The 26,416-nt window shown below is 38.9% G+C and overlaps 1 protein-coding gene across 1 annotated transcript; it reads right to left on the bottom strand.

Moving 5' to 3' along the window:
• Window positions 1–2,496: 2,496 nt before the first annotated feature.
• Window positions 2,497–25,310, bottom strand: LOC145484061 (putative ATP-dependent RNA helicase DHX57). The gene is made up of 24 exons (XM_081462664.1): window positions 22,678–25,310; window positions 22,103–22,224; window positions 20,639–20,834; window positions 19,900–20,024; window positions 18,672–18,805; window positions 17,570–17,624; window positions 16,578–16,780; window positions 15,794–15,900; window positions 14,571–14,680; window positions 13,693–13,752; window positions 12,966–13,079; window positions 11,635–11,798; window positions 10,895–10,971; window positions 10,407–10,502; window positions 9,191–9,240; window positions 8,463–8,553; window positions 7,524–7,619; window positions 6,728–6,811; window positions 6,468–6,605; window positions 5,986–6,100; window positions 4,723–4,784; window positions 4,427–4,516; window positions 3,861–4,004; window positions 2,497–3,069 (listed from the first exon to the last, which is right to left on the bottom strand). The coding sequence occupies exons 1-24, from the start codon at window positions 24,133–24,135 to the stop codon at window positions 2,926–2,928; spliced, it is 4,035 nt and encodes a 1,344-aa protein (XP_081318790.1). The 5' UTR covers window positions 24,136–25,310; the 3' UTR covers window positions 2,497–2,925.
• Window positions 25,311–26,416: the final 1,106 nt, after the last annotated feature.

Genomic DNA, 26,416 nt, shown 5'->3' with positions numbered 1-26,416 from the left:
ACCAATCAAAATTCAATTCAAATACGTGAAGCTGATGCCAAGCGCGGGAAAACGTGTGCGCGCAAGTCACCTTTGGTCTTCGGTTTACTTCTGATTGGATGACAAAACGGCGCGAGTTTTTAAAGTCAATCTAAGGTCTTGGTGTGTAGTTCAAAAATACTCACGCCAGCTTCTCGAGCAACAAGAAGATCTGTTAGATCTTATAACCGCGCTTTTAAAATTTAACTGTTTTCTTAGTACTACAGTCGCAACGCAGTGCATATTCCAAAGCAATCTTTGATGATTCATTGATTACTGTAGACATCACAGCACTTGATCGACACAAACTCTATTATCGCACCATCAGTCGTAGCCGTTGTGACATCTCCGATGACGTAATAGTCTTAATCTGGAACTTTCTTCGGGATATGTATGGGCATGAAGATACGAACACTATTACAAAAAGCTTTCTTTCTTTAAAGTCACGATTAAATTTAATTGTTTTTTTCCCTTGAGTTAAGGGTTAGCAAAGAAGTCACACGAGTCACATAATTCAAGAATTGCGTTATCTACGGCTATCTTTAGTACGGTGGTTATTTCCCTATCAATGACGTAATCTTTGCACGTTCTGACATGTTCTTTGCTAGGCTTGCAAATATTTAATTTTCCTTCCGATCTATGAACTCGCTGCGATGAAACAGTCAAAGGATTTACTTCATTTGCCTAAAACCACAAGAAATACTCGCAAAGTTACAAATAAATTAATGACCGTCGCTTCTGCCGAAATAAACTTGCAAAGTAAACACGATCTTATTTGTCACGTAGCGGAAAGTGAAAGCTGCAACGTCAGCGCATTCCATGGCTGACGTAATACCTTTTTTCAGCCTATTTATTATTCCCTTTAAATCCAACGCTTTGATAAAACGAAAAGAAAATATATTTTACCCACAAAAAAGAAAACAATATCCGTAAAATTGTCCGTGTATTTATGTTTTAACAGCTTCTGGCGGAAAAACATCACACGTTGCGTGACTCAAAGTTTGGCCGAGCGGAAGTCTGCGTCTGGTCACCGACAAAAAAAAAATAAACAAGAAGATCTGTTAGATCTTATAACCGCGCTTTTAAAATTTAACTGTTTTCTTAGTACTACAGTCGCAACGCAGTGCATATTCCAAAGCAATCTTTGATGATCCATTGATTACTGTAGACATCACAGCACTTGATCAACACAAACTCTATTATCGCACCATCAGTCGTAGTCGTTGTGACATCTCCGATGACGTAATAGTCTTAATCTGGAACTTTCTTCGGGATATGTATGGGCATGAAGATACGAACACTATTACAAACCGCTTTCTTTCTTTAAAGTCACGATTAAATTTAACTGTTTTTTTCCCTTGAGTTAAGGGTTAGCAAAGAAGTCACACGAGTCACATAATTCAAGAATTGCGTTATCTACGGCTATCTTTAGTACGGTGGTTATTTCCCTATCAATGACGTAATCTTCGCACGTTCTGACACGTTCTTTGCTTGGCTTGCAAATATTTAATTTTGCTTCCGATCTATGAACTCGCTGCGATGAAACAGTCAAAGGATTTACTTCATTTGCCTAAAACCGCAAGAAATACTGGCAAAATTACAAATAAATTAATGACCGTCGCTTCTGCCGAAATAAACTTGCAAAGTAAACACGATCTTATTTGTCACGTAGCGAAAGTGAAAGCTGCAACGTCAGCGCATTCCATGGCTGACGTAATACCTTTTTTCACCGTATTTATTATTCCCTTTAAATCCAACGCTTTGATAAAAAAAAAAGAAAATATATTTTACCCACAAAAAAGAAAACAGTATCCGTAAAATTGTCCGTGTATTTATGTTTTAACAGCTTCTGGCGGAAAAACATCACACGTTCCGTGACTCAAAGTTTGGCCGAGCGGAGGTCTGCGTCTGGTCACCGACAAAAAAAAAAAAAATAAACCACGGGTAAACCTAGAACCGCGCTCGGCCCATGGCCGCGCGGTTAATAAATAAACCACGGGTAAACCTAGAACCGCGCTCGGCCCATGGCCGCGCGGTTAAAAAAAAATAATAAACCACGGGTAAACCTAGAACCGCGCTCGGTCCATGGCCGCGCGGTTAATAAGAAGTCTAAGTTAACACTAGCGACCTAACAACATAAACATAACGACATCAGAAGGATGTTATAGTGTGAACATCCTGGCATCATGATATAGTAGCAAAACAGCGGCATGAACATAACGACCTAACGCAAAAAACCCAGATCTTTTCCTTATGTCTTTATGCTGATGTTCACATTACCGACATAATACATACATACATACTTCATTGTTACCTCCCCAATGGGGCTTTTCAGGAACAATTACTTAAATTACTAAGTTACTAATAACTACACAATCAAAATTAATCGATTATTCCGTTACCTCATGGTATCGTTATGTCGCTAGCGTGAACAAGGCTAAAGCGTACAAATACAAAACCATCATAGAGACAAAGGGATGCGAAGAATTGTCAACAATAATTTAATATTGGGGCATCGACCGTTGATGTATTGCACTGGGAAAATATGGCGTGCTGCCTGCTCATTGAAATGTCAAGCAGCACTCAAATAAATTTATTTCTTTATCTACATATCTACCATAATAAATGAAATTATTTGCATTATCAAGCATGTGTGGGTAAAATGAGTTTTCAAAAAACCTATCTCAGCCGTTAACAGGATTTTTGAAAAGAGGGCTTAAATTCGAAATTTAGCTGATAATTATCAAAGGATTGATTTCAAGAAAAATCTCGTTCTCGGGATCGCAAGAAAGTTTCGAAATCTCAACTCACTGGTTTCTTCCTGCGCTTAAAAAATACGGAAATTATAACCATGTGTTGGAAAGGAAAGGAAAATTAGACTGCGGAATCACATTGCATCCTTTGCTGTTATTGAGTTGAAATCAAACGAACAATAGCGTCAATGATTCTGCTTCCTCTCGCACAACTCATTAAATCAAGAGAAGGATTTTCTATTTTGTTTTCTAGTAGACGGTCAAGTTCCTTCCTCAAGTCTTGAACAAGTGTGGCAATCTGCAAAGAAGGACGAAAGGCATTCAATAAACCGGATCCATTCCTCCGCGTTCTACACTCTGCACAGCCCTCGATCAAAAAGCGCGCGAAACTAAGCCATCTCCGAGTTACTTTTTACCTCTGTTTCCTAACGAATCCTGGTCTGGCACAACCTTTCATATGGAAATGAGTTTAAAATGGAAATAAAAAAATGTAAATCTTATTTATGGTGGTCATGCACTTAGCTATACAAGCACTAAGCTTAGCTAGGCATGCCACTGAAACAAAGGAAACAAATATTTCAAACAAAAGTAACATAGTTAAAAATCCCAAGTTTAAGTTTGATTTGACAATGAACGTGCAAGAAAATCCCATTTCGATATGAAAGGTTGCGCTCTAAGACTCGCTAGAGCAACTCGGGAATGACCTATTCTGTCAATAGGCCATGTTCGCATTCTTGGTGTAAGACTGGAACTAGCTTGCAATTGAGGCTAATGTGGGGAGTCTTCAAAGACAAATGACAATAATCTGTTTTTGATGATATTACCCACATGAGCCTCCACTGCATGCTAGTTCCAGTCCAATGCCGAGAATACGAACATGGTCTACTACTGCATTGCGAAAACTTAAAGCAGAAACAAAAATCGCTATTGAGGGCGATTGAGGGTCAGTTAACCAGTCTACAGAGCCCTGTTCAAATTTTGGAGACCGGATACTGACTGCTTGTTTCCCCACAAGCAAGCCAGTTTTACGACACGTTTAGAACGCTTGGGTCACCTGTGATTCCCTGACAGGTCCACTAAGTTACCTACCTCGTGCGAAGACGCTGAAAAGCGAATCCATCCATCGTCAATGGAAACGACAAAAACACCTTTTTCCAAGTTCACAGACAGACAGTCGCCACAGAACAGAAGTAAAGAGTACATCGACACCATACTGCAGTCCCGGATGTAAACCTGTCGATAAACACTTAGAAGAATGTTAGAAGAGCACGAAAGGGTATGAGAAGGCTTGGAAGATATCGCGATTTTCGCTAGAGTTGGGTTAGTGGTTTCGCTAGAGTTCGTTTCCCTGTTTTAGCTCCCCCACCCCCTCCTCCCTCCCTCGTCCTAGATATGATGACAGGAGCAGAGGACGGCGTCTTCGAAGGACCAATCAAAAGCTGTGAAAACTCCGCGACATAATCAGAAAACCTGTGTGTCTTGCGCGTATCCGTTCGCTAGACTAACTAAAAGCTGCGCGCATCCTTTCTTTTTTTTGCGCGTAATGATTTAAAGGTCCCACGAACAACGTTCTTTCCAAATTTGTAATGGCGTTGCGCGCCGAATCGTTACTGCTCATTTGTTACAAATACACGAGTGTTCGTGAGATATCATACCTTGGAAGTCTTGACTTTCTCGTGATAAACAAGGAATGGACTGTCGAAAGAGTTTACTTGAAAGTTCACCGACTTTGGATGGATAAACACCTGAAATAAACAAATAATCCCTTTAGTAAACGAAAACGAAAAGAAACAAACAAAAAAATAAATAAATAACTAAATAAATTACTAAAAAACAAACAAACAAACAAACACAAAAAAAGCTGTTCCAATCGGATATCAAAGGCCTCTCAATTCGACGATGACACACAGCGCACGAGCTATCACGTCGTACAAGATTCTTGGTAACTGACCTGGCCGTCATTCTTGGTCCAGAACTTGAGTTCAGACGCTTTAGAATCAACAGGAACAGCCCCTAGTGAAAAAAAAATTGTTTATAGTAACGTTCACCTTTTTGGAAAACAAACATCTGAGAAAAACTTTAAAGGACACTTACAGTCGAGTCTCGTTGTTCAAGGGACGCGTAACTCTATCCATCGGATAAAACACTATCCAGTGGAGAGCGTAGTTGGTTTTGTCAAAACTTTTCCACTAGATAGTGCTTCATTAATTCGTTACATTGCGTTATCGAGTAGTCTTGAAACAACTGAACCCTGTCGAATGACTTTCGCTGAATGCTTTCCACTGGAAATTTCTTAGATAAAGAAGTCTTACTGTGAGAGTGGTCTGGTATCTGATTTTAAATGGCATAAATGTTAATTTTACGATAACTGCAGAAGTTCTCACGCGTTCATTGGCTAATTTTCATTGTCAATAAGCGGACAGACACATGAATTTATAATTTATGCGATGCGTCAACGAGCGAGAGCGGAAAATTTGACAATTTGATATCTTAAAAGACAAATTGACGTCAGTTTTTCATGCCTCTAGCTCTGTCCTGTTGTTGACAATGAATTTTGTCATAACATTGTCAAAGTAGTCTACGGGTCTACTCGGCGATCCACAGCTACTTTGACAATGTTATGACGAAATTCATGATCAATAACAGGACAGACGCATGTAAAACTAACGTCAATTTCTTAACTGTTTTTTTTTTTTGCGCAGCTGTTCCTTCGTTTTCTCCTTAGCTTTAGTTCTCTTTGAGAAGACATATCAAACGCTCGTGACCGTGTTTCATCGTATTTTCAAACACCTAGAACTAAGTCAAAAATACTCTGGTGGTCGTCGTATATTCGACTCACTTTTCCCGGTGTTTGGAAAAGTGATGAAATACGCTCTCTCCCTCTCACTCTTATTTGATCCATTGTGGGAAACATGACTGAAGCACTGTTTCCATCAATGTAACGACTTCTAGCTCCTGTGTATAACAATAACGATAATGGTAACGATAACGATAATGATAACGATTATGATAATGATAACGATAATGATAACGATAATGATAACGATAATGATAATGATAATGATGATAATAATAATAATATTAATAACTTAATTAATGTGTCGAGATTGTTTAGCCGAGGGATTCTCATCGCCCTACAATCTGTGAGTTGGATGAACACTCACACAACTTACAGCTTGTATGGCGATAAGAATTTTGTTCGTCAGTTACTCACCAGCAATGGAAGCTTTGTATTTGATATCTGGTTTAACGACTTGGACGACATTTGGAAATAGAGCCGCACACACAACTCCTAACACTAACTTCTGATTCTTTGAATTGATGTTCATCTACAAGAATGGCAAAGTCACAAGTAAAACTTGATTGTAATTCTCGAAGATGTCCATCACCGTCTGCTGCTGCTGCCAAATGTCTCTTGATTTTGAATGTTAGTGCACTCCATCCCAGGACCTAACTGCATTAAAAGATCTTTACCCAACCCCGATGAGTACAAACACGTTATTTTACCGCTTTTTCGGCACTACTCCTGGTAAACATCCTTTTACCGGGAACTACGTTGAATTTGCAAGGCGAGAAACGTGCAAGTAAAACTCATTTCCATACGGCATACGCCCTGAGACTACTTTTGCAACAGACGAAAGAGAAAACTCGGAAGTGGCCTTCACAAAAGCTCCCAACCCCTCTCCAGTAAGGTACCTCTTCACCCGTCGCAGCCAACACTCCATCTCCAGTCCTAGGTACCAGTCTCCCTATCTTCCTGGCCGTCAGGTCCGTTTTTATGAAACCGATATCAGACAACAGTTCTGCGTACTGACACTTGAGGCTGGCAATCATCTACAATGACATAAAGATAACTTTGTTGAAATAACTTTATACGTAGCACATGTACGCCATTACACAAGATTACCTTTTGTTAAACTGTAAAAAGTTTTAAATAGGAGTGAGTACTTATTTACCTGAAAGGTTTTCATGGATAAGAAGTTTGAACGGCAGAAATGATACCCAGCGGCCACTCCGGTCGCCATAGCCTCGAGCCAGCCCTGGGAACGAACATTTGGAACCTTTTTTATGCCTTTACAAAATTACTAATAACATTTGCACGAGCTATATTTTTGTGCTACATCTTCAATGCTACCTCTGAATGTCAACTGATGCCAGAAGACTTCTTCACCTAAGTGTGTCTCCCTTAGAAAGATGTGGGTATAGAAGAGGTGTCCCCACTGGTTGGCATTGGAGCGCTGGTTTTAAGAGGCGTGTACCTTACAGACGTGGGCACATAAGAAACGTGTCTGACTTAAATGTGTCCTCCACCTCCACGCCCCCCTTCCCCTTTCCTTCACAGCCAAAACAAGAAACAATAGCAGTGGCGGATCTATGGGAGGGGCTCGGCCCCCCCCCCTTATTTTGGGTAAAAAAAGAAGACATCACAGAAGCAAAACAAACGCCCCCCCCCTCCCCCCGCCCCTTAGCTCAAGGTCTGGATTATGACCATACCAATCCGGGCACAAAATTAAATACAGCATCCGCAAGCTTTCAAAAAGATATTTCTAGCACTTGTACTCAAAAAGAACCGAATACAACATTTAAAAGATCAAAGCACAGTATAAAAGGGAGTGATAACTGATAACCTCACGTTTACTGCAAATCAAATGCCCCTCCCCCCCCGCCCCTTAAATTAAGATGCCCCTCCTTCCAACGTTCTTGATATACATATCCATAACTGGGGCAGGCTTCATCGAGGTTTTACGGTACCTTATAGCTATTCAGCAGAGTCATGTGGTCACTGTTACCAATTGCCATCTCTTGCCTCTTCTTGTCAGCTTCCTCTCTCTTGTCAAATGGCGCTGACTATGGAGAAATCAGAAACATCAAAATCGAGGGATAACAAGATCATTAAAGGGAGAGCGCCAGTATAGAAGAGTCAAGACGGATCCTTGGTAACTTCGACGGTTGCAAAGAAATGTTTCTAACCATGTTAGAAACTCCAAACTGAGCTTACCCCACTGAGCTGTTTGACCATATCTGTTCACTGAGGTCTCTTTCACATTTAAGAGTCAGAAATATACACAAAAGCCACTTGACCACAACACAACACACCATGAACCACAAACGTCTCCACATTAAGGGAGCTCAGTCATGGTTTGCGCATATTGAAAAGTTTAGCCTCAATTTTTCAAATTTGTCGTTTGTAATCCGTGTTAATCTTCTCCATCCTTAGCCATCCTTGTTCCTTTATGGTTTATCATTATCTCTTTGGTGTTTCTCTATCTTATTAAACTGTTATTTTCAGGTTTCCTACCATTTAAAGGTAATTTTGTATGTGGCCAAAATAACTCAAAATACTGTGACTGAGCCCCTTTTAAGACGAGGCTAATATTTAAAAACGTCCTGATTTAAAAACTGCCGTGAGGACGACTGAAATTTCATTTGATTATAAATAATATTACATTGGCATATAGATGCATCCAAATTTCCAGCTTCCTTTACTTAGTTAACTTTCAAATTATGTATTTATTTATGTATTATATATATAACTAAAGTCGAACCTCTATTTAGCGGCCCCCCGTTTAAGCGGCCAACCTTTATTTAGCGGCAAGCGGTTTAAGTCCCGGAAAAATTGTCAGCTATACACACCCCCAATTATCAGGTTAAGCTTTCTGTTGAAGAGCAAAATACAGCAGAAACACTTACAAACGGTGAACGATAGCTGAGTATCGCTCCAATGGTCAACACAGGGTCCAGACATTGAAATATGGCACCTAGCAACATTAACTTCCCAATCCTAAATTAAAAGAAAGAAAAACGAACTACTGAAAATAAACAGGCACATATCGCATAATGCGCATTCGAATGCGAGCGTTTATTTCAGAACGACACAAATTGAAAGGCCATTGCTAAATAAAACCAATTTGCTCCTTAATGTTGACAAAGATTCCTGAGTGAGGGTTAGCTTGAAGTCTATCTACCTCAGTGTGAATTCGGTCAGTGTATCACTCTGGTTAGCCTGACAATCACTCAGCTTAGCCTGAATATCACTCAGCTTAGCCTGAATATCACTCTGGTTAGCCTGCATATCACTCTGGTTAGCCTGAATATCACTCTGGTTAGCCTGCATATCACTCTGGTTAGCCTGCATATCACTCTGGTTAGCCTGAATATCACTCTGGTTAGCCTGAATATCACTCTGGTTAGCCTGCATATCACTCTGGTTAGCCTGAATATCACTCCGGTTAAGCCTGCATAACGCTCAGGTTAGCCTTTTTACGGTTAGCTCTCAATGACCGAAATGGTGACACGATTCAGTTAAAAAGTCTCCAGTCTGCATTTTACCCTGGTCTGCGGTCTGCAGTTTGCATTCCCCAGTCTGCATTTTACACTGACCGTTGTAAATTCCTTATGACAGCGTGGTCCAAACTCACCTCACATCAACAGGCAAAGCTGCCAAATGATAACCCAATGAAGTGAGATTCTGAAAACACACAATAAAGCACTTTGTTAATGTTTATTTTTCCATGATAATATTAAAGAAATAGAAAATGTCATTTTGGTGGTTTTGGTCATTCAGCTGCTCGCGTTGTGGGTATTTTGCTAGTTGTGGGTGTCATAATAGTTGTAGCTGTTGCAGCTGTTGTAGAAGTCGTTTTCCTTCACAATGTTGTCAAATAAACGCTCCCTTTGAGTTTGCTATTCCTTTGTTTCAAGTCCCCCTTTGTTTTGCACTTTTTGAGTTGAATGGTTTTATGGAAAGCAGGGACGGGGGAAACCACTTTAAAGTCATAGGGCTAAAATATCTTGCCGAGAAAACCAAGCATTAAGGGTCAATGTTCCTCCATTTATATCATGCATTTGAACGTCATCTGGAGCTTTAAAAAATCACCCCAAGCAAACAAGTGGTAGGACTTCAGCCCTACCAACCCCTCCCCCTCCGCGGTCCCTACAAAGAGGTTTACAGGTGTATGAAACAACTGGAAGTGAAGCCTGTAAACAAAATGGCGACAGCATTCATCTAAGTTCCTGGTTGTTTAGTTGGAGTCGATTGAACAGAATTGGACGTGACACTGAATTTGTTTATGCGACGAAGTAGTTCTTTTTATTATATGGCTAGCTCAGTGATTGGACAAGATGAACCAAATCCTGACCTGTGATTGGCTACACATGGAGCTCTCTTGCCCACTCGGGATTACCTGTCGTCCCACGAGAAAATAGTGTGTTTTATCCATATAATAAATCCTCATTTGGCAAAGTTTATTCCACCAAAATATATTGGTTATTGACCAAGTCTGAGGTCAAGATGGCTGGATATTGGCCAAGTTCTTTTTTTGCGTGCTTATGGACTGAGACGGAGTTGAGGTCCATAAACTCGCAAAAAAAGAAGGACAATATTAAGCCATCTTGACTGAACAAGCTTGGTTAATAAAGGATTTATTATATGGCTTTGGGGAAAATTTTTCTAGCAGGATGCGGCGGGTAGTCCCGAGCTCCATCTTACCCGCTCGGATAGCCAATCACAGCGCAGCATTTGATTCATCTTGCCCCCTCATGGAGCTAGCTATAAACTAAGACTAGTTATTGAACTTGTTAACACGCATCTTGACCTCAAGATGGTCAATAACCCATTTATCTTGATACAGATACCTCGTCGATGTCCAGTGCTCCAATATTGTGTAGTCTTTTGATGGAATCGTTGATTGATTCTTCAGATGGCGGTTCCAGGAGTTTGCCTAGAACATCCTGTGACACAGAAAAAAGGAAAAATTAAATTCATCACAAATAAGCAAGTAATGCTGTACAAACAGATGTTTGTTTTGTCAGAGACGGCATGGCCTTATGGTTAAAGCGCCGGATTTGTAAGAAGAAGCGTAAAAGTTCATATTATTTTCTAAATCAGTATGCTGCGTCTACGGGAATTGAGCGAAAAACTTAACCGCTGTAGTGATGAGTTCCGTGTAAAGCTGACATTTTCTACGTTAAGCCCTTGGCCAGAGGCCCACTTTGCAGTGACGAATTTCTGACAATCGAAAAGTGAGCTGTACAAACTCACCACTGTGGTTAGTCACTTTAAGTTGATTTCTAGGTAAGAGGAAGAGTGTAAATAGTTACAATGACAATTTTAGCTTACAAACCTTGATTTCTCGGCCGAAGAAAAGTCCCAAGACTTTTATACGAAGACACAGCTTCTCCAAAGGAACTCGCTGAATTTCTAAAAAATTAAGTCAGTATATAACAATATACATGTAGCCGTAGTAACAACAAGAAGCAAAGACACAGTACACACTGAAAAACCTTGGAAAAAATTCAAATTAAATCTCATTTTGTCAAAGTTTATTTTGCAGTCAGTTGCAAGAACAAAAACAAAAGGTGACCAAGGGTTGATATTGAAACAAAGTTTCCACCAAGTAACACCGTATTTCAACTTGTTTAACATCACTTCCAAGCACATTCTTTTCATATGTCAAACACTTTTTACACTGTGTTCACATTAGTATAGGTAATCGGATGAATGCGAATGCAATTAAGGATTAACACTACGAGTGGTATTTGAAAATTCTCTGAAAATTTGAAAGGGTTTTTCAAATATCACAAGTAGTGTACATCCTTAATTGTTCAAGATTGCATACGATTACTTTTTTATAATAATTATGACTAAGAAAATTGCGAACGCGAACACGTCAATTTGCACTGCAGGGCAAATTAGGAATTAATGATAAATTGGCCTGCTCAGCTAATCACAATAAAGCAATTTTCTCCGTCACATAATAATGAAATTAATAGGCGCATTGTAATCACTGCAAAATTTCTTCCTAGATTCCTTATTTAGCCCACCAATAGGCCTCAAAGCAATTTCTAATTAGTTATTTCATACCCGGAATCTGATGGCCGGCCATTTTGTGCTCAAATCGATGACTGGTAAACAAGTGGAAACAGACCCCGGATGTCACTCGGCCTGCTCTTCCTCGTCTCTGACGTGCATTTGCTTGAGATTCCCAGACTTCCTCGAGGCTTTCCATGCCCTTGACAGAGTCATACCTAACATATTGTGGAAAGTATATCTATCAACCAGGGAATGTTTTCTTGATGCTACCCGAAATACTCAAAATTTACGATAAAAGAAATATTTAGTGAATTAGCCACGTTAAGAGTACACATGTACTAATATTTGTTTATTTGCTTGCTTAATCACTTTCAGTTGTGTCCATTGATTTGTTTATCTACGAATTAATTCTGTTATTTCATTATCGTTAAGACCCAGAAGTGACTGATTCTTGTTATTTTCAGAGTTAACAGCTTAATTTCTAGGTAGACCCTAGTTCAACTCCTTGGTCATGCTTGTAAATAGCCAACTAGTTTGCCTCCCGCCAGTTGGTATTTTTAACCATGTTATGTTCATTTGCATTATTTGTTTCATCCTCTGGTTTCATTGGCCCTGAAAAGCCCCATTGGGGGAGTGGTCAATTAGGATATAAATATATTTTTTTCCTGACCTTACTTTTGGTGGATCGCAGCCTTAAGGGAGGGAGGGAGTGGCTACGAGCCAATGAACTTGAAAATCTATTATGAACCAGTTGCAATATTGAAGACACTTGACTAAGTTCTTGATATAAAGTGCTAGAGAAGAGAACAATACTTTATATCATAAAAGCTTACAAAAATGAAAGAAAAAAAAAAACAGTCAGAGAGGTTTTCAATTGAGTGTCGTAAAATCAAAACCAATCAAAACTTGAAGTAATTACATGCAGCTGATGCAAAGCAACGGAAAACAAGTGCGAGTGAGTCATGGTTGGTTTTGGTCTTACTTCTGATTGGATGACAAAGTGGCACGAGCTTCTTTAAGCCAATCAAGTAGCGTAGTTATGCAAAACTCAACCAAATGCGAATTACTTGTGTCCCTCATGTGAAAACCACTCTACACCCCTCCCATAGGCAAGCTGTTACCAAGGTCACTGATGCTGAAGTTCTGAGGGGTAAGCCCAAATCACATTTGACTGCAATTTGCATACTTCTGGTTGCCTTGAAGACTATGTGTGCAAAGAAAATTGTCTTACCCATTTATTTCCACACGTCAAGCATCTTTCAGAATTAGAGTAAACTAAGTAATAAGTAAATATTTAAATAAACCTGAACTTTAAGCTCCTCACTCAACAATCGGTGACACACTTGTATGGGGTTCCACCAAAACTGAACATTTATTCTTACCTGTTTTCTTTCATTCTTCCACAATCGATGACATAAACGACATCATCTATAGTAACTGAAGTCTCTGCAATGTTTGTGGACAGAACTATTTTTCGGACACCCTCTTTTGGCTTCCTAAAAGATATAACACAGTAGAAAAAGATAGCTATTTTACTATTGACGGGACATTTATTTTAAAAGCTGATGGTCTCCTTTATTCCCGATCCCTGAATTATTACCTGCAATATGCGCGTGTCGGAAACGTGCTTATGCACGTCAATGCATGCAAACTTGTACATACATAATTATGTACTGCCTTGGACTACGAGTAGTACCTCTTTCATTTAGTCCTTTGAGCATGACCGTAAATAAACTGGCCATTTTTCTTTTCTCATGGTTTTTTTCGCATCATGCACGATGGACTAAGCAGAAGAGGGACTACTTGTAGTCTAACACTGCTTCGCTTCTGGAATGAAAATAAAAAAGAGATACATACCCTAACGTTCCTGTCCCATTTACTAGAAATGTAAGCTTCCAACAAACTATTTTTCAACTCAACTGTTAAAAAATAAATTTTGCTTCAAATTGAACAAAGGTACGATGGAAAGTTGAATGTTTGTCACTTTTTAGTTTCCTCTAGCATTATTGAAATAGTAGCCCATTGGCGAACAGTTCAACATCCTCTCAAGACAAGCTTGTCTTTATCAGAGTACTAGCTGCATTAAATCAATTGATGTCTAGCACTCACTTGAAAACCATGCTCTGTTCTTCACTAGAAAGCATGGAGTGCAGAGGAATGATCCTGAACCTGTAAGCAATGACAGAGTCAAATGAGGTTTAGAGAATGTACATCAGTAGTCTGTCCGCAGGCCCACTATTCTGTCTTGAGTTCATCGAGATTGCAAGCTTTGCAAAATATTAACCCAGTGTGTGGGATACATGTGCTAAAAAGCAAGGGGGTTGGGCTGGGCAAAGATCTTCTACATTTGTAAGTCCAGTTATTGTCATTGGTATAAAGTACATACAGAGATTGGTCATAAGTCTATGGCCAGGCAATCTATCCTTATAAAATTAGTTCAGCATAATAGTTAGGCTGGTTTCTCTACATCCCAGTTTGTTAGTTTTACTTATACTTAAGTCCCAGAAGCTCACAATACTGGGTAGAGTGGACTTCACTTGCACTATGGAGAATACAGTTTTGAGCTCGAGCTGTCTTGTGAAAATCGTAGTTTCGATCAAGTATCACGCAATAACCAGAGTTTATTATATGGCTAGCTCCGTGAGCGGGCAAGATGAATCAAATCGTGTGCTGTGATTGGCTACCTGAGCAGGCAAGATGGAGCTATCTTGCCTGCCCGGGACTACCCGCTGCGTCCCGCAAGAAAAATTTTTCCAAAAGCCATATAATAAATCCTTTATTCACCAAGCTTGTTTGGTCAAGATGGCTGGATATTGGCCTCGTTCTTTTTTTGCGAGTTTATGGACCGAGACGGAGTCGAGGTCCATAAACATGCAAAAAAAGAACTTGGCCAATATCCAGCCATCTTGACCTCACACTTGGTCAATAACCCATACTTAACTCCACGTGGAAGAGAAACCATCTCTCCCTGTTCAATAATTATTTACCTGTCAGAAGTCTTTGAACTGAATGTTTTGTGATTCTGAAGTTGTTCCAGCAAAGCCATAATTTCTCCCATGCCAGGAAGAAACACCAGCATGGCGCCACTCTTGGGGTACTGCAAGATAACAAGGCACTTTGTAGTCATTTGAGTCTACAGTAGACCTTAAAGTTTCCTTTGCACAACTCTGCACTTGGGTCAAACTAGTTGACACAGTTGAAGCCTATTCCAGTTTATAATCTTTAGTTGTCTAGGGCACCCTTTGATGTGACAGCATTTGCTGATGGGTTTACCCTGGTTAAATATGTTTATATTACTATCATTATTATAATTATTATTAATAATTATTATTTTAATTAATTATTATTATAATTATAATACATAAAATTAATAATAAATAAATTAAAATAAATTATCTTCGCAGTACAGCGACATTTGGACCATTTTAGGATTTAACTTTTAAAATTTAATCTTTTAATCTTACTGTAAACAGTATACTCGCATCTCTCATAATTTTAGGTTTTTAACTTTTATTATATTATATTTTGTATTCATAGTTTTATTTTCTGAGGGCCACAAGTTTATTATCCTTTGGCTATTAAGTGTTTAACCCTCCTTAAATAAAGTCTTTATTATTATTATTATTATTATTATTACTATTATTATTATCATTATCACTATCACTATCATCATCATCATTATCATTATTATCATTATTATTATTATCAGTATTATTATTATTATTATTATTATCATTATTGTTATTATAACCCTATATCACAAAGTGGTTTACTGAGGTCCTCAATTAAGATAGCACATTCAAAATGAAAATAACCAAGGAAAATCATAGCTATGAACTTAGATGAACCTGAGACCTAAATGTGCACTGGACTGAAGTAACTATCAATAGATAGGTCAACTGTAACATGAAGCCAAGTGATAGGAGTATCTCTACAGAGTTAAAGAAATCTTGAAGCATTTTTTTTCTCCAAAGAAGCCGATATAAAATTTAAAGGAATGTCACTCTTTTTTTTTCCTCCGCTCTCTTATCTTCCTTTTCTTGCTCTCCTCTCACTATTTTTTTTCCACTACTTGAAGTGATTTAGGAGTTGTAAAATCAGAGTGCATAAAATTACGGCTATTTTGGTGCAAGGCCTTTAACATGGTTTTCATAAATTCAGTCATATATATATACATGTATACTGCACAAAGACAATGAAGAGTGGTTACCTCGTGCTCTTTGCCCACAATCCATTCTAGAATGGCAACAATCAAATCATAGTTGATTTTGTTGTGATCCATTGCACAGAGGGAAAAAATGGTACTTTTACTGTAATCTGCGAAGAACAATAAATCCACATTAATTTATATGGGTTCATGCCTACAATGTACATGACTGTATATAAAAACAAACTGCAGGTGCACTGGGATGGCCTAGAGGGCAGGAACACATCACACCAATACTGGGGTGCTCGTCAGAAATTTTGAAAAGAACCCCTAAGAGGTACCAAAATCCTGTTTGTGGGCATTGCTAGAATTTTTTTTCACCCCTAAGAGGTATCAATTCTAAAACAACACATTATCACCTATCATATTTTTTTCAGCTCAATTAAACGGCACGTGCTCCAAAGGCTTTCACTGTGGACCTTTTGAGGCTGAACACCCTAAGAGGTACCAAAACTGCTTTTTTAACCCCTTAAAGGTACAATGAGCACCCCCGTCCTCTTTATATCCATGGGAGTCTCCACTGGACAGGATGTACATTGTGATTGGGTAGCCTATGTTCAAGCATTTCTCACACTTAAAATGGCAAAATAATACAGTGTAGCAGCAAAGAACTACTAGTTTAACGGGTTATTGACTGGTGTTGGAGGGGGAAGCACTTGTTAAAAAAATTGGGGTGGCTTTTTTCCCCTTTGTCTCATTTTTCTCATGGCCTGACGCTATTTTGGACTCCATGCTCAGTCCTAAAACATGTACCATAGGTTGTTATAAATGTATTTTCATTCCTTACTTGAGTATCTCCAAGCCATTTGATCTTCAGTTAAATTTTGATCATCCATTCTTTCTTCAGGAGGTCTGAAGTCAGCAGATTTAACACAATCTGCCTGTACTTGCTGAATGTCTTTACTCAGCTGGCCCTTCTTGGAAGACGTACCAGGAATGTTCAAGCTTTTTATTGGTTTTGCACAGGGTGAGCTTGGGTCAATTTGAAACCTGAAAACAGAGATAAAAAGAGGTTTTATAAGCAAGTTATCCTACTGAAATAATGTAATGACCCAAGCTGATAATTATAATGAAGTACCTGAAGGGTAGAACAAAAGAAGTTATAGTTCAGCCAAGCCAAGGTTTAAGTAACAGTACAATGTAACATAACTAACATATATTCCTTTGAACCCTGTGGCTTTTTCTCATTCTCCCAATCTTCCACTTGTGTTTCTATGACTCGATAGAAGCACGAAAAATGTTTTCTATATCTTTTAATATACATACTGAACAAATCAGAGAAAAATAATATCAAATTATTAATTGGATGACAAAGGTAGATGCAAGACGCAAGGTTTTACTACGGAGGAAGCTCACGCCTTGCTGCAGAGGGATCAACCTGTCGATCATGTACCGTATTTACAATGCTGTCCTAAAAATGTACATCCAGCAATCCTGTAACTTGTCCATGCCTTAATTGTACTTTTAACAAACAAACAAAAAAATCACGGGCAAGAAACATCATAGCATGAAGTGCTCATGCAAATGTGAAGCAAACTGGATTTTTTGATCAAGAGAACGCTTTTCAACAAAGAACTTAAATGAACTCAACAAAAAGACAGACTTTTTAAGCTAATCAGTAGTTCCTTGTTTAGTTAAACTTCTTCAATACCTAACTTAGGATTAATTATTACTACTAATAATTAATTTATTTAAGAATTGACTCATGTATACAAGTGTACATGTACAGTATATTCTACTACAGAAGTCTGGCTGTTTCAAGTGGTATATTGCACTTGCTTTGTCATATCTAAGGAGTCTTCCAGAAAAAACTCCACGACTGGAAATGTGCGACCTGCAAAGAAATTGTACAAAAAGTACATGACAACCATGATCACGAAGAAACGCCCCTATAAAAACCATTCATAAATTATGTGATTTAAGAAATATGGTAAATGTGCAGCATGCAAAAACTGAATTATGGTCGCATGCAGAAGGGTGCTAAGTACTAAAGAACTGTAAGAATCGCTCATGCAAGGTGATAGCCAAGAGCCACTCTAGCTTCTAACAACCTAGTTCAGCTGCTCAGTTTTTTTTTCCGCTGTTTTCCCCCTGCTCCAACAACTAACCATGCACCTTTTCTGAGTTTACTAGTCATGAAGATTTAATGAAATTACAAAATACCCCGTTAAAACTCTAATATTTTAATCTTGGCCGAAGAAAGAGCAAGATAGCATTGAGAAGGACAAATTCTGAAATGTCAAGCTTTACTCTTGGCTAATAACCTCAACAAAGGGCAGGCTCTGATTTGCTGGTACATGTATGCATCGTCTATTTTCCCTTAATGTTTCAGATTTTATCCTTGGCAATTTTAACTTGCTTTTCTCCAGTCTGAATGGCCATAGGTGCACAGGCACCTTCAGGAATTGTTTTTTTCTTCTTTTTTTTTCTTTTTTTTGGAGCAGGGTGGGGGTGACCTTCTTGCCCACAAAAATTATGCAATGCCCAAATGCATGAGTGTTGAAATCAAGATGCAAATGCACTCAAATTGCATGAAAAACAAAAATGTTGACAATTCTCGCATCTAATTAAGATGAAACTGCTATAATCTCAAAAATAGTTAAACTGAATGCTTTAATACTGAATGACCTCTAATCAGCAGTCTCAATTTTTGTCAATTTTTGCCCAACTTTTTGCCCAAAAAATTAGTTACATAATTTCCATAGCTGGGGGGCTGCAGTCACCCCCCAGCTCGTACGCTTATGTGAGTTGAAAACAAATGATCATTATGAACTTTGTATCTTTAAAACTTCATTTTCCAGCCAAAAAAGGTAAGCAAGCTTTCATTAGCATGCATGTCCTAATGGCCATGAGTTAATACTATCAGTCATTGCTACAGCACCTGGTATGTGAATGACAGGGGCATCATAGAAGTACTGTGAAAAAAGTTGCGCATTCAGTGTAGCACTCATCAGTATGACCCGAATGTCAGTTCTCACAGTCAACAGGTCTTTTAGAACCATCATAAGAAAATCACTGGAAATTAGAAAAAAAAAACACAAATTTAACAAACTATATACTAGTGGTAAAAAAAATGTTTTAACGTATGTGTTTATGAAGGAGCTGAATAATAGTAAACTTAATAACATAATTATTAAGTGATACAAAAATGGGTTAGCATGGCTGGATCAAACAAGATCAATCCTCTATAAAATGCAATATTATGGCCAGAATCTCATATGGCATCCAGTTGTCAGGGGTGTGTTTTCTAAACTTACAATACATGTACAGATAATTCAGTTTTAAAAGCCTATATTCTGACTTCTGCGTTTATTTTCAGTTAGCTAAATAATTAATGGTGGTCACTGATAATCAGCTAGTTTAGCTCGATCTATGGTTATTTTTGGTTGACCAGCTACTGTGTGTACATACATTTTTAATATTTTAAGTAACATTATATTTAACCTTCTACATGTAAATTCTACAGTACAGATAAACATAATTCTCTTGTCTTGTCTTGTCTTGTCTCTTGTCCTTGTCTATTAGAATGGTGTCAGGGTCAATAGGCAGAAGGTACAAGTAGACCAAAAATGGAGGACAAAGGATGTAGAGAGATGGCAGGAAGGATGAAATGATTGCAGTGCTATCAGCCTGACTGCTGAGTACTGTTTAAAATGGTGGCAACAATGTCAAATTTTTGCTTCCTTGGAGACAAATTTCATAAGGAAAACCTGCACTTTAGAGGCTGAAACTTTGGTGAGTGGCTTTACTTTGTGTGAGGTTTTTATTAGCATTGACAAAAAATATACATTTTTTGGAGTGACTTTAAGCTTATATGAAAAAAGGAAGTTTTTTCCAGTCACCCCAAGGCAAAACTTAGTCGCCTGGAGCACCTGGGTGCTTCTAGAGCATGGGCCTGTACTAGCTTAATTGTGGTCAGCTGATATACCTTGAGCATGTCAGCACATGCAGGCTGCGTTGTGGCTGGAATTGTCTATTTGGAATCTGGTATCTTTTTTAAATTTAACCAAGTTGACAATATTGAAAAAGTCTGATGGGAGACGGCTTACATCTGTGACAAAGGGGAGGCTTATAACCCACATTTCACATATGAAGTACAAAATTCTGACCTTTCTTCAGTTCTTTCATGAACTTCATCCACAATGATATGACTCACGCCAGGCAAGCTAGATTCTCCTTCTAAACGACGCAGGAGAATCCCTGTTGTACAGTACAACAAGCGCGTTTCTGCAGACTAAAAATGAGACAAAAATCATAAAACAGTTGACGTAACAGTAACTTCATTTACTTATAACTTAACAGCAAATGGTTTAAACCAAGGAGTATCAGCCACACTCATACATGTAGATGGAGAACATTGTCACTCTTTTTAAAGGACACTACATATTCTACTCTGAAATAATGCAAATGTGCTCTGCACCACTCCATCCACCTCCTCCCCCTAAAATGTTGTCTGCAGATGTTGGGTTTCTATTCCCCAACAAAAAAGCCCAAATCCTAGATTACTATAATATTATAATACATTCTTTGAAAATACCACTAACACACCTCCACTATAAATACAATGTGTAGTTCCAGAAAATATCCCATACCTCCCCAGCCCAAGGGATTTTGTCTAACACCCTCTGGCCCACCCCCCTTGAAATTCCAACTAAGCTTCAAAGAAACATTTTTTAAATTTTTTGGTCTTACAGTGCCCCCCACCTCACCCCCAGGAAATTCTAATCCCTCCTGTGGGGGAGTATGGATATTTTCTGGAACTGCACAATGTACATGTACAGTATAACCCAGCTGGTGGGCACACATTTATACATGTACATGTACTGTACATTTAGAGTGTGCTTTTACCTGTTTATTCTCCAGTCTGACTTGATAACCCACTGACTGTCCAATCTTCTCAACTCTCTCACTAGATACTCTTTCTGCCACAGACATGGCCGAGATTCGGCGTGGCTGAGTGCAAATGATGAAGCACTCTTCCCCATGGCCACCCTTGAGATAACTATCGAGGATAAACTGTGGAATCTGTGTGGTCTTACCACATCTGTGAAAGAAGTAAATGATGAATGATCAAAGGGTTTCAGTTTGAAGTATTTTCTGTTTTCAATATAAGTGAGTTTATGCTGGTTAACGTTCAATAAAAGAATGACTGTACATGTAATTAAGCATCTTTCTTAAGGTCCCATGTTTGATTCATTACATTTATGATTTCTTTCCCAAATTTTTTTTCCCAAAATTTGAGTTGCCAAACTTGGGGTGGGGCTTATGTGCAAGTGTGGCTTATCAGCAAATGTTTACAGTAAGTAAATCAGGGAATCTTTTGGAAAAGACCTGCTGGAGTAAAATTTAATTCCCATAAGTGGCATTGGCAAAAATAACCTACAGTTCAATTTAGAGTCTCAAGTAGTATAGGAGTACAGTGTTCCATGTTTTATCAATTATCAGTATTTATGAAATAGCCATTGCAGAGACTACAAATAAATTGTTTGTATAGAAAAAAAGTACAAAAAAACAAAAACAACTGATTCAAACTGACCTCATCATTAGAACTATGCAATATTTGCTTTCCATTGGCCAAATGTAGTTTCCTCCACATTTTTCAACCTTAAATTTTCTTTGTGAGTGACCAAATGAAGCTTCTTTGATGCAAGTTTGATAAGTTCCAATTTACCCTTGAGGGTAAATTGTACTGCAACAGTTTGCCCTGAATTTTCCTTTGTAAGCTTATAATAAATATCTTGTTTTCTGTTGCAGACACTACAATTCTGTTGCAGACACTACACAAAAAGAAACAAAAATCTAAAATACTCAGTAAATTTCAGTCAGAGTGATGGGATTTGTTTATGTGACATAATTCCGTCTGACTTGACATTGGTGGAAAGGAGAAAAACCTGACGCTAACTTGGCATCCTTTACAAGGTCAGCAAACTCTAATTTTTTCCAAGCAATTATCCACTTCACTATTTTCAATGCTATCATTTCGGAGTTTGGAGGATGTTTGGCTCAAAATAATATGGCTCAAGAGCAACCAGAACCCAGAGTGGTAGTTAAAAGGCTCTTCGCAAGCCATGTGGACAAAATCTGTCGAACGGAATTACGTCACAAAAACGCGGCCTGGGTACTGCTGAGCACTGTTCAAATGGCACCAACGATGTTCAAATTTTGGGCTTCTTTAGAGGTGAATTTCACAAGGAAACCTGCACTTTAGAGGCTGAAACTTCGGTAAGTGGCTAAACTTAGTGCAAGGTTGTTATCAGGGTTGACAAAAAATATACGTTTTGTGGAATGACCTTCTGCTTAAATTATAATTACCCTGTCATTCCACTGATAACAATAACTTGATGGTCCTGGAGTTTTCCTACAATGTTATCTTGTGACTGCCAAGCAGGGAGCTTTTTTCTTTCCTCAAGCATCAACTTATATGCTGGAACAGACTAAAGTAGCAATTTAGTAATTAGTTTGAATCACAGGTTTTGTAGATCAAAAGTTGTATACATATAATGTTATTAAACTAAGCTGAGAAAAACAGACATCTAATGTACTCATTCCTACAAATGTCGTTGTATGGTTAACCCTGTAATGGGGGTAAAATTACTCAAACTGTCTTTTATGATTGGCTACCTGAGTTGTGGATGGGGCTGCCTTGCCTGCTTGGGATTACCAACCATTTCCCAAAAGAACATTGTGCACTTTAAGCAGTACAATAAATCCTTTATTGAATAAGCTTGTTCAGTCACGGAGGGTAAATATTGGCCTTTCCCTAATTCTAAGGACCAACACACTCTTGGAGCCCATAAGGATGCAAAAATATATATATATATTATTGGCCAACAGCCAGCAATCTGTGCCTCCATTACAAAATTTCTACAATGGTTCTAAGAGTTCACCTGCAATTGCTGAAACTGCTGTTTGAGTTTCCTGTTTTTCTTTTGTGTTTTGAGCACATCTGGTGATGCTTGTGGTTCTGTAATATCCACCTTCTTGTTGACTGCCCTACTTTTATCACTTGGTAGGTCTCTTTCAAATACAGTACCTTGTGAGTTAGCTAATGCAGTGACAATCTTTGTTGTTACAGGCAAGCTATACTCAGAAGGAGGCATGTTATAGCATGCCATGATTTCCACCTCGTTCTCTAAAAGGCTGGTAAGGCAAAAGATCACAGGGTTCTGAGTATCACATAAATCTTTAGACTCCCTATTGAGCCTTAATGTGACATTAAGACACCCTGATGGCGAGACTGATTCATGAGTAGAGTAAAATACAACCAGTGGAGGTTCAAAAGGGTAGAGGGATCCTTTACAGAATCGGACTTCCAGATGGAAAAGAAAGGATGGACCTGTTCTGTCATTCACAACATCTTTCACTTCAGGCTCACTCTTTGTTCCATTTGACCTTGCTTCATTATCAGATTTAGCATGACTCAGTCTGCATTTGTCACCAAATTTACAGTAACCTTGTTGAAAGAATCTACACACATTAGCAGCCTTCTCTGTAGACTTTTTGGTTGTCTTTTGCTTGTGTACATTTCCTCTACTATTCTTTAGTTCAAATTCTGCTTGTAGAAAGGGCAATTCCAACTCAATTGTCCACACACTGTCTGCAAGAACTTCTGTGAATGCTTCATTGTAAATTGATTCAAGAGCCATGGCTTCTTCTTGCCTTTGAACAGTTGCTTCTTGAAACGTTTCTTCGCTATAAGTTGGATTTTTCTTTCCAAGCTGACTTAGTTCGCAACAACCACAAAGTAAATACTCCAAAGCTGCCCCTAGATCTCCATCATTCTGCTTCAGGGCGTCTATGCACCTCTTTTTCTCAAAGCCACATTGAAGCAACTTCTTCACCGCATAGGAGCTATAGATTTCTTCGTCGACTTCAATTTGTAATTCGTTCTCGCGATCAATAGCGAAGTTAATCCCGCTTTCAACCACCAGTTTCTGATCTCCAGCCTTCTTCCAATAAGCTTCATTTCTCTCAACCTGCTTAACATCGAAATCCACGCTTTTAAAATCGTCAATGCTAGTCCTGGCAAGTTGAAGACCCCGAAGAGCTTCTTCTATCATTTCTTGGTTTTCGCCGCTCATTTGCAGTCTTTGAATCGGAGCCTTGGACCTCCATTTAGATTTTGCCGGCACTGCGCTCTTTCTGTCCGGCGAAGGTTCACGAATTGCGGCCATAGCATCGCCATACTCGAATTCTTCATCGTAGTCGTCTGTGTACTCTTCCGGGTCTTGATCTCGCTCTTGTTTTGCTGAAGAAAGAACGGCACGGTTTAAAGTTCGAGGCTTTACATTGAAACGTCCTCCCCCTCGATTTGGTCTTCGAGATCCTCCTCGTCCGCGGTTCATTCTAAAATCCCGAGGAATGTATGCTTGTATCCATTTTATCTGAATTTGATCAGGCGTTCATATCCCTGTTCCCAGGGTCTCTCTGGCGTTCAAACCTTGTTCTCAGGGCCTTCTCTACAAAACCTTCGAGGAAAAGACCCTGGGAACGAGGTTGACTCTACACTATAATTCATTGAAAAATTTGCGGAGAAATTGATTACTTTCAGAGATATCATCCCTCCTTTCTCAGTTTTAGCTTTCCTTCTCCAGCCGTCCAGTTAGTTGGGGCCACGCGACAAAATCTAAGAGCGGCGCAGAAAGGCTCTCTATCAAGGGCGGAAAAACTTGGCAAGCACCCTGCTCTCCTCTTTTCGCTCTGCCCTTCAATTCCGTGCTACACTTAATTGTCCAACTGAACGGAATGCCTACAAGAGGCTAGATTTTAGTGGGATAATTGCAATATTTTCCTCAGTCAGTCTGGACCATCTGAGGTGCTTTTCACTACAGATTCTAGTATATCGTACTCTTTGATGGAATACGCGGCTACTCAAATGTAAACTTGGTATCCGGAAGGGTTCAACTCCCGTTGGGGGCTTAGCCTCCAGTGCAGGTTCTTTTGCTGGGTAAGCTCTAGATAATCGTTCGCTTATCCGGGAGGCCATCTAGGAGTCGAAAAACACGGAGAGACCCCCTCCCTCCCACTGTCCCCTGTTACCAATCCTTAGCTAGGATCCCATAGGACCGCGCTTTTTTCCTTTACACAATGAAGTGTTTTTCTCAGCCATATAACAAGAGTTTAAGCAGCGTGATTCTGTTTTCAGTATGGCGCCGTTATGGAAAACATTAGACCATTTCCGAGTTACCTTGTGCCTCTGTTTTAAAACAAGTCCTCTTGCAAAACCTTTCACGTGAAAATGAGTTTGATTAAGATGAAAATGAACCTGTAGGCTGCACACATTTTCTTATGAATGGTTTCGAAGGAAGACTCGTTTGACAGAAAAGGAGTGGTAGTTTACAATTCCGAAAGGTATGCTGTTCCATTTGACATTTAACTGAAACTTCCGAAATTTAGTTTACTTAATTAGCTCTAACTAAATGATTAAAAGCAATATCTTGAAGGAATTCCACACTGCAGCAAGATTTTTGCAAAATTTCAACGATCATTCGAGCCAAACTTGAACCTTTGAAAAACTGACGCCCTGACGCTTTTTCAAATATCCATGTCACAATCCGTTTCTATCTTCGCCATCGTTAGCCATCCTCACTTCCTAATACGTTCTAATCGTTTGTCGAGTACTGCTCTACAAAACAAAACCATTATTGTTCAGCTTCCGAAGATCGATATACGTTTTTGAGATTTCCAAAATCATGCTAAAAATGGTGACAGTGTCCCTTTGATGAGCCATTATATCATGCTCTACAGATATGACATGCGTAATCGTAATTTTTTGGTTCGTTTTAAGTTTTATTTTAGTTTTCTATATTTTGGAGGCGTTTTTAATAAAGCAATTATTCCACTCGCGCTTGTTGGATATGAGATTTATTTGCCACTTGTATTTTCTTGGTATACACACTCGCCAGTGGCGGATCCAGACCTTTAGCTAATGGCCGGGGCTTTTTGGTTTTTGCTTGCCCTACCGCCTTTTCTTCCTTCTGTGATTTTTTCTTTTTTACCCAAAATAAGGTGGAGGGGGGGAGGGGAACTCCCTCGTCCATTGTATACCCCAGGCGTAGTCAATCGATAAAAATCGGTATCCGAAATCAATCGATATAAATTGATATAAATCGCCAATTACTATCGATTGATATCGGCAATCGATAACAATCGATAACTCACAGAAAAATTTCTTTATCGATTGCTATCGATTGGCAAAAATCGACAATAACCACCCGAGCTATTTAAAGATGGCTTTGTTATTGTGTAAAACTGAATACCTGGAACAACACGAGACGTTCATCTTCTTCAGCATGCTAGCTAGATTACATTTTCCTTTCGGTCTACTCCCGAGATTTTTCTTACGTTTGTTTCCTAATCCAAATAACTGAAATCACTAGAACACTGACTCTGTCGTTTATTTCGCTTCATCATAATGCCGACGCTACAATGAGACTGGAGGGTTTTACGCTGCTACTCTGGGTTGAGTTTTTTCCGGTGTCGTAAACTAGCAAAGAAAGCCGTGTAAAGCCCGAAATGTTTCTGCTAGTTGTTTCCGTTCTTGCTATTTTGTCAATGATTGTAAAAATACTATAAAATGTTTAAGCAAGCAACCGGAACGATGATCCTGCTGGTATACGTTGGATC

This window comes from Orbicella franksi, chromosome 4 (genome assembly GCF_964199315.1).
Source record: "Orbicella franksi chromosome 4, jaOrbFran1.1, whole genome shotgun sequence".
In the NCBI taxonomy this organism is placed as follows: Eukaryota; Metazoa; Cnidaria; class Anthozoa; order Scleractinia; family Merulinidae; genus Orbicella; species Orbicella franksi.
The sequence above is the reverse complement of the archived record's forward strand: the minus strand, read 5'-3'. Positions and strand labels throughout refer to the sequence as shown.

What these genes read in the sequence shown, in the direction of transcription:
- LOC145484061 (XM_081462664.1), bottom strand. Translation starts at nt 24,135, where the DNA reads ATGAACCGCGGACGAGGAGGATCTCGAAGACCAAATCGAGGGGGAGGA. An exon ending in AGAAAGTCAAGACTTCCAAG is followed by an intron (nt 4,005 to 4,426) that starts GTATGATATCTC and finishes GTTTATCGACAG; the next exon opens with GTTTACATCCGGGACTGCAG. An exon ending in TTTCAGCGTCTTCGCACGAG is followed by an intron (nt 3,070 to 3,860) that starts GTAGGTAACTTA and finishes CCTTCTTTGCAG; the next exon opens with ATTGCCACACTTGTTCAAGA.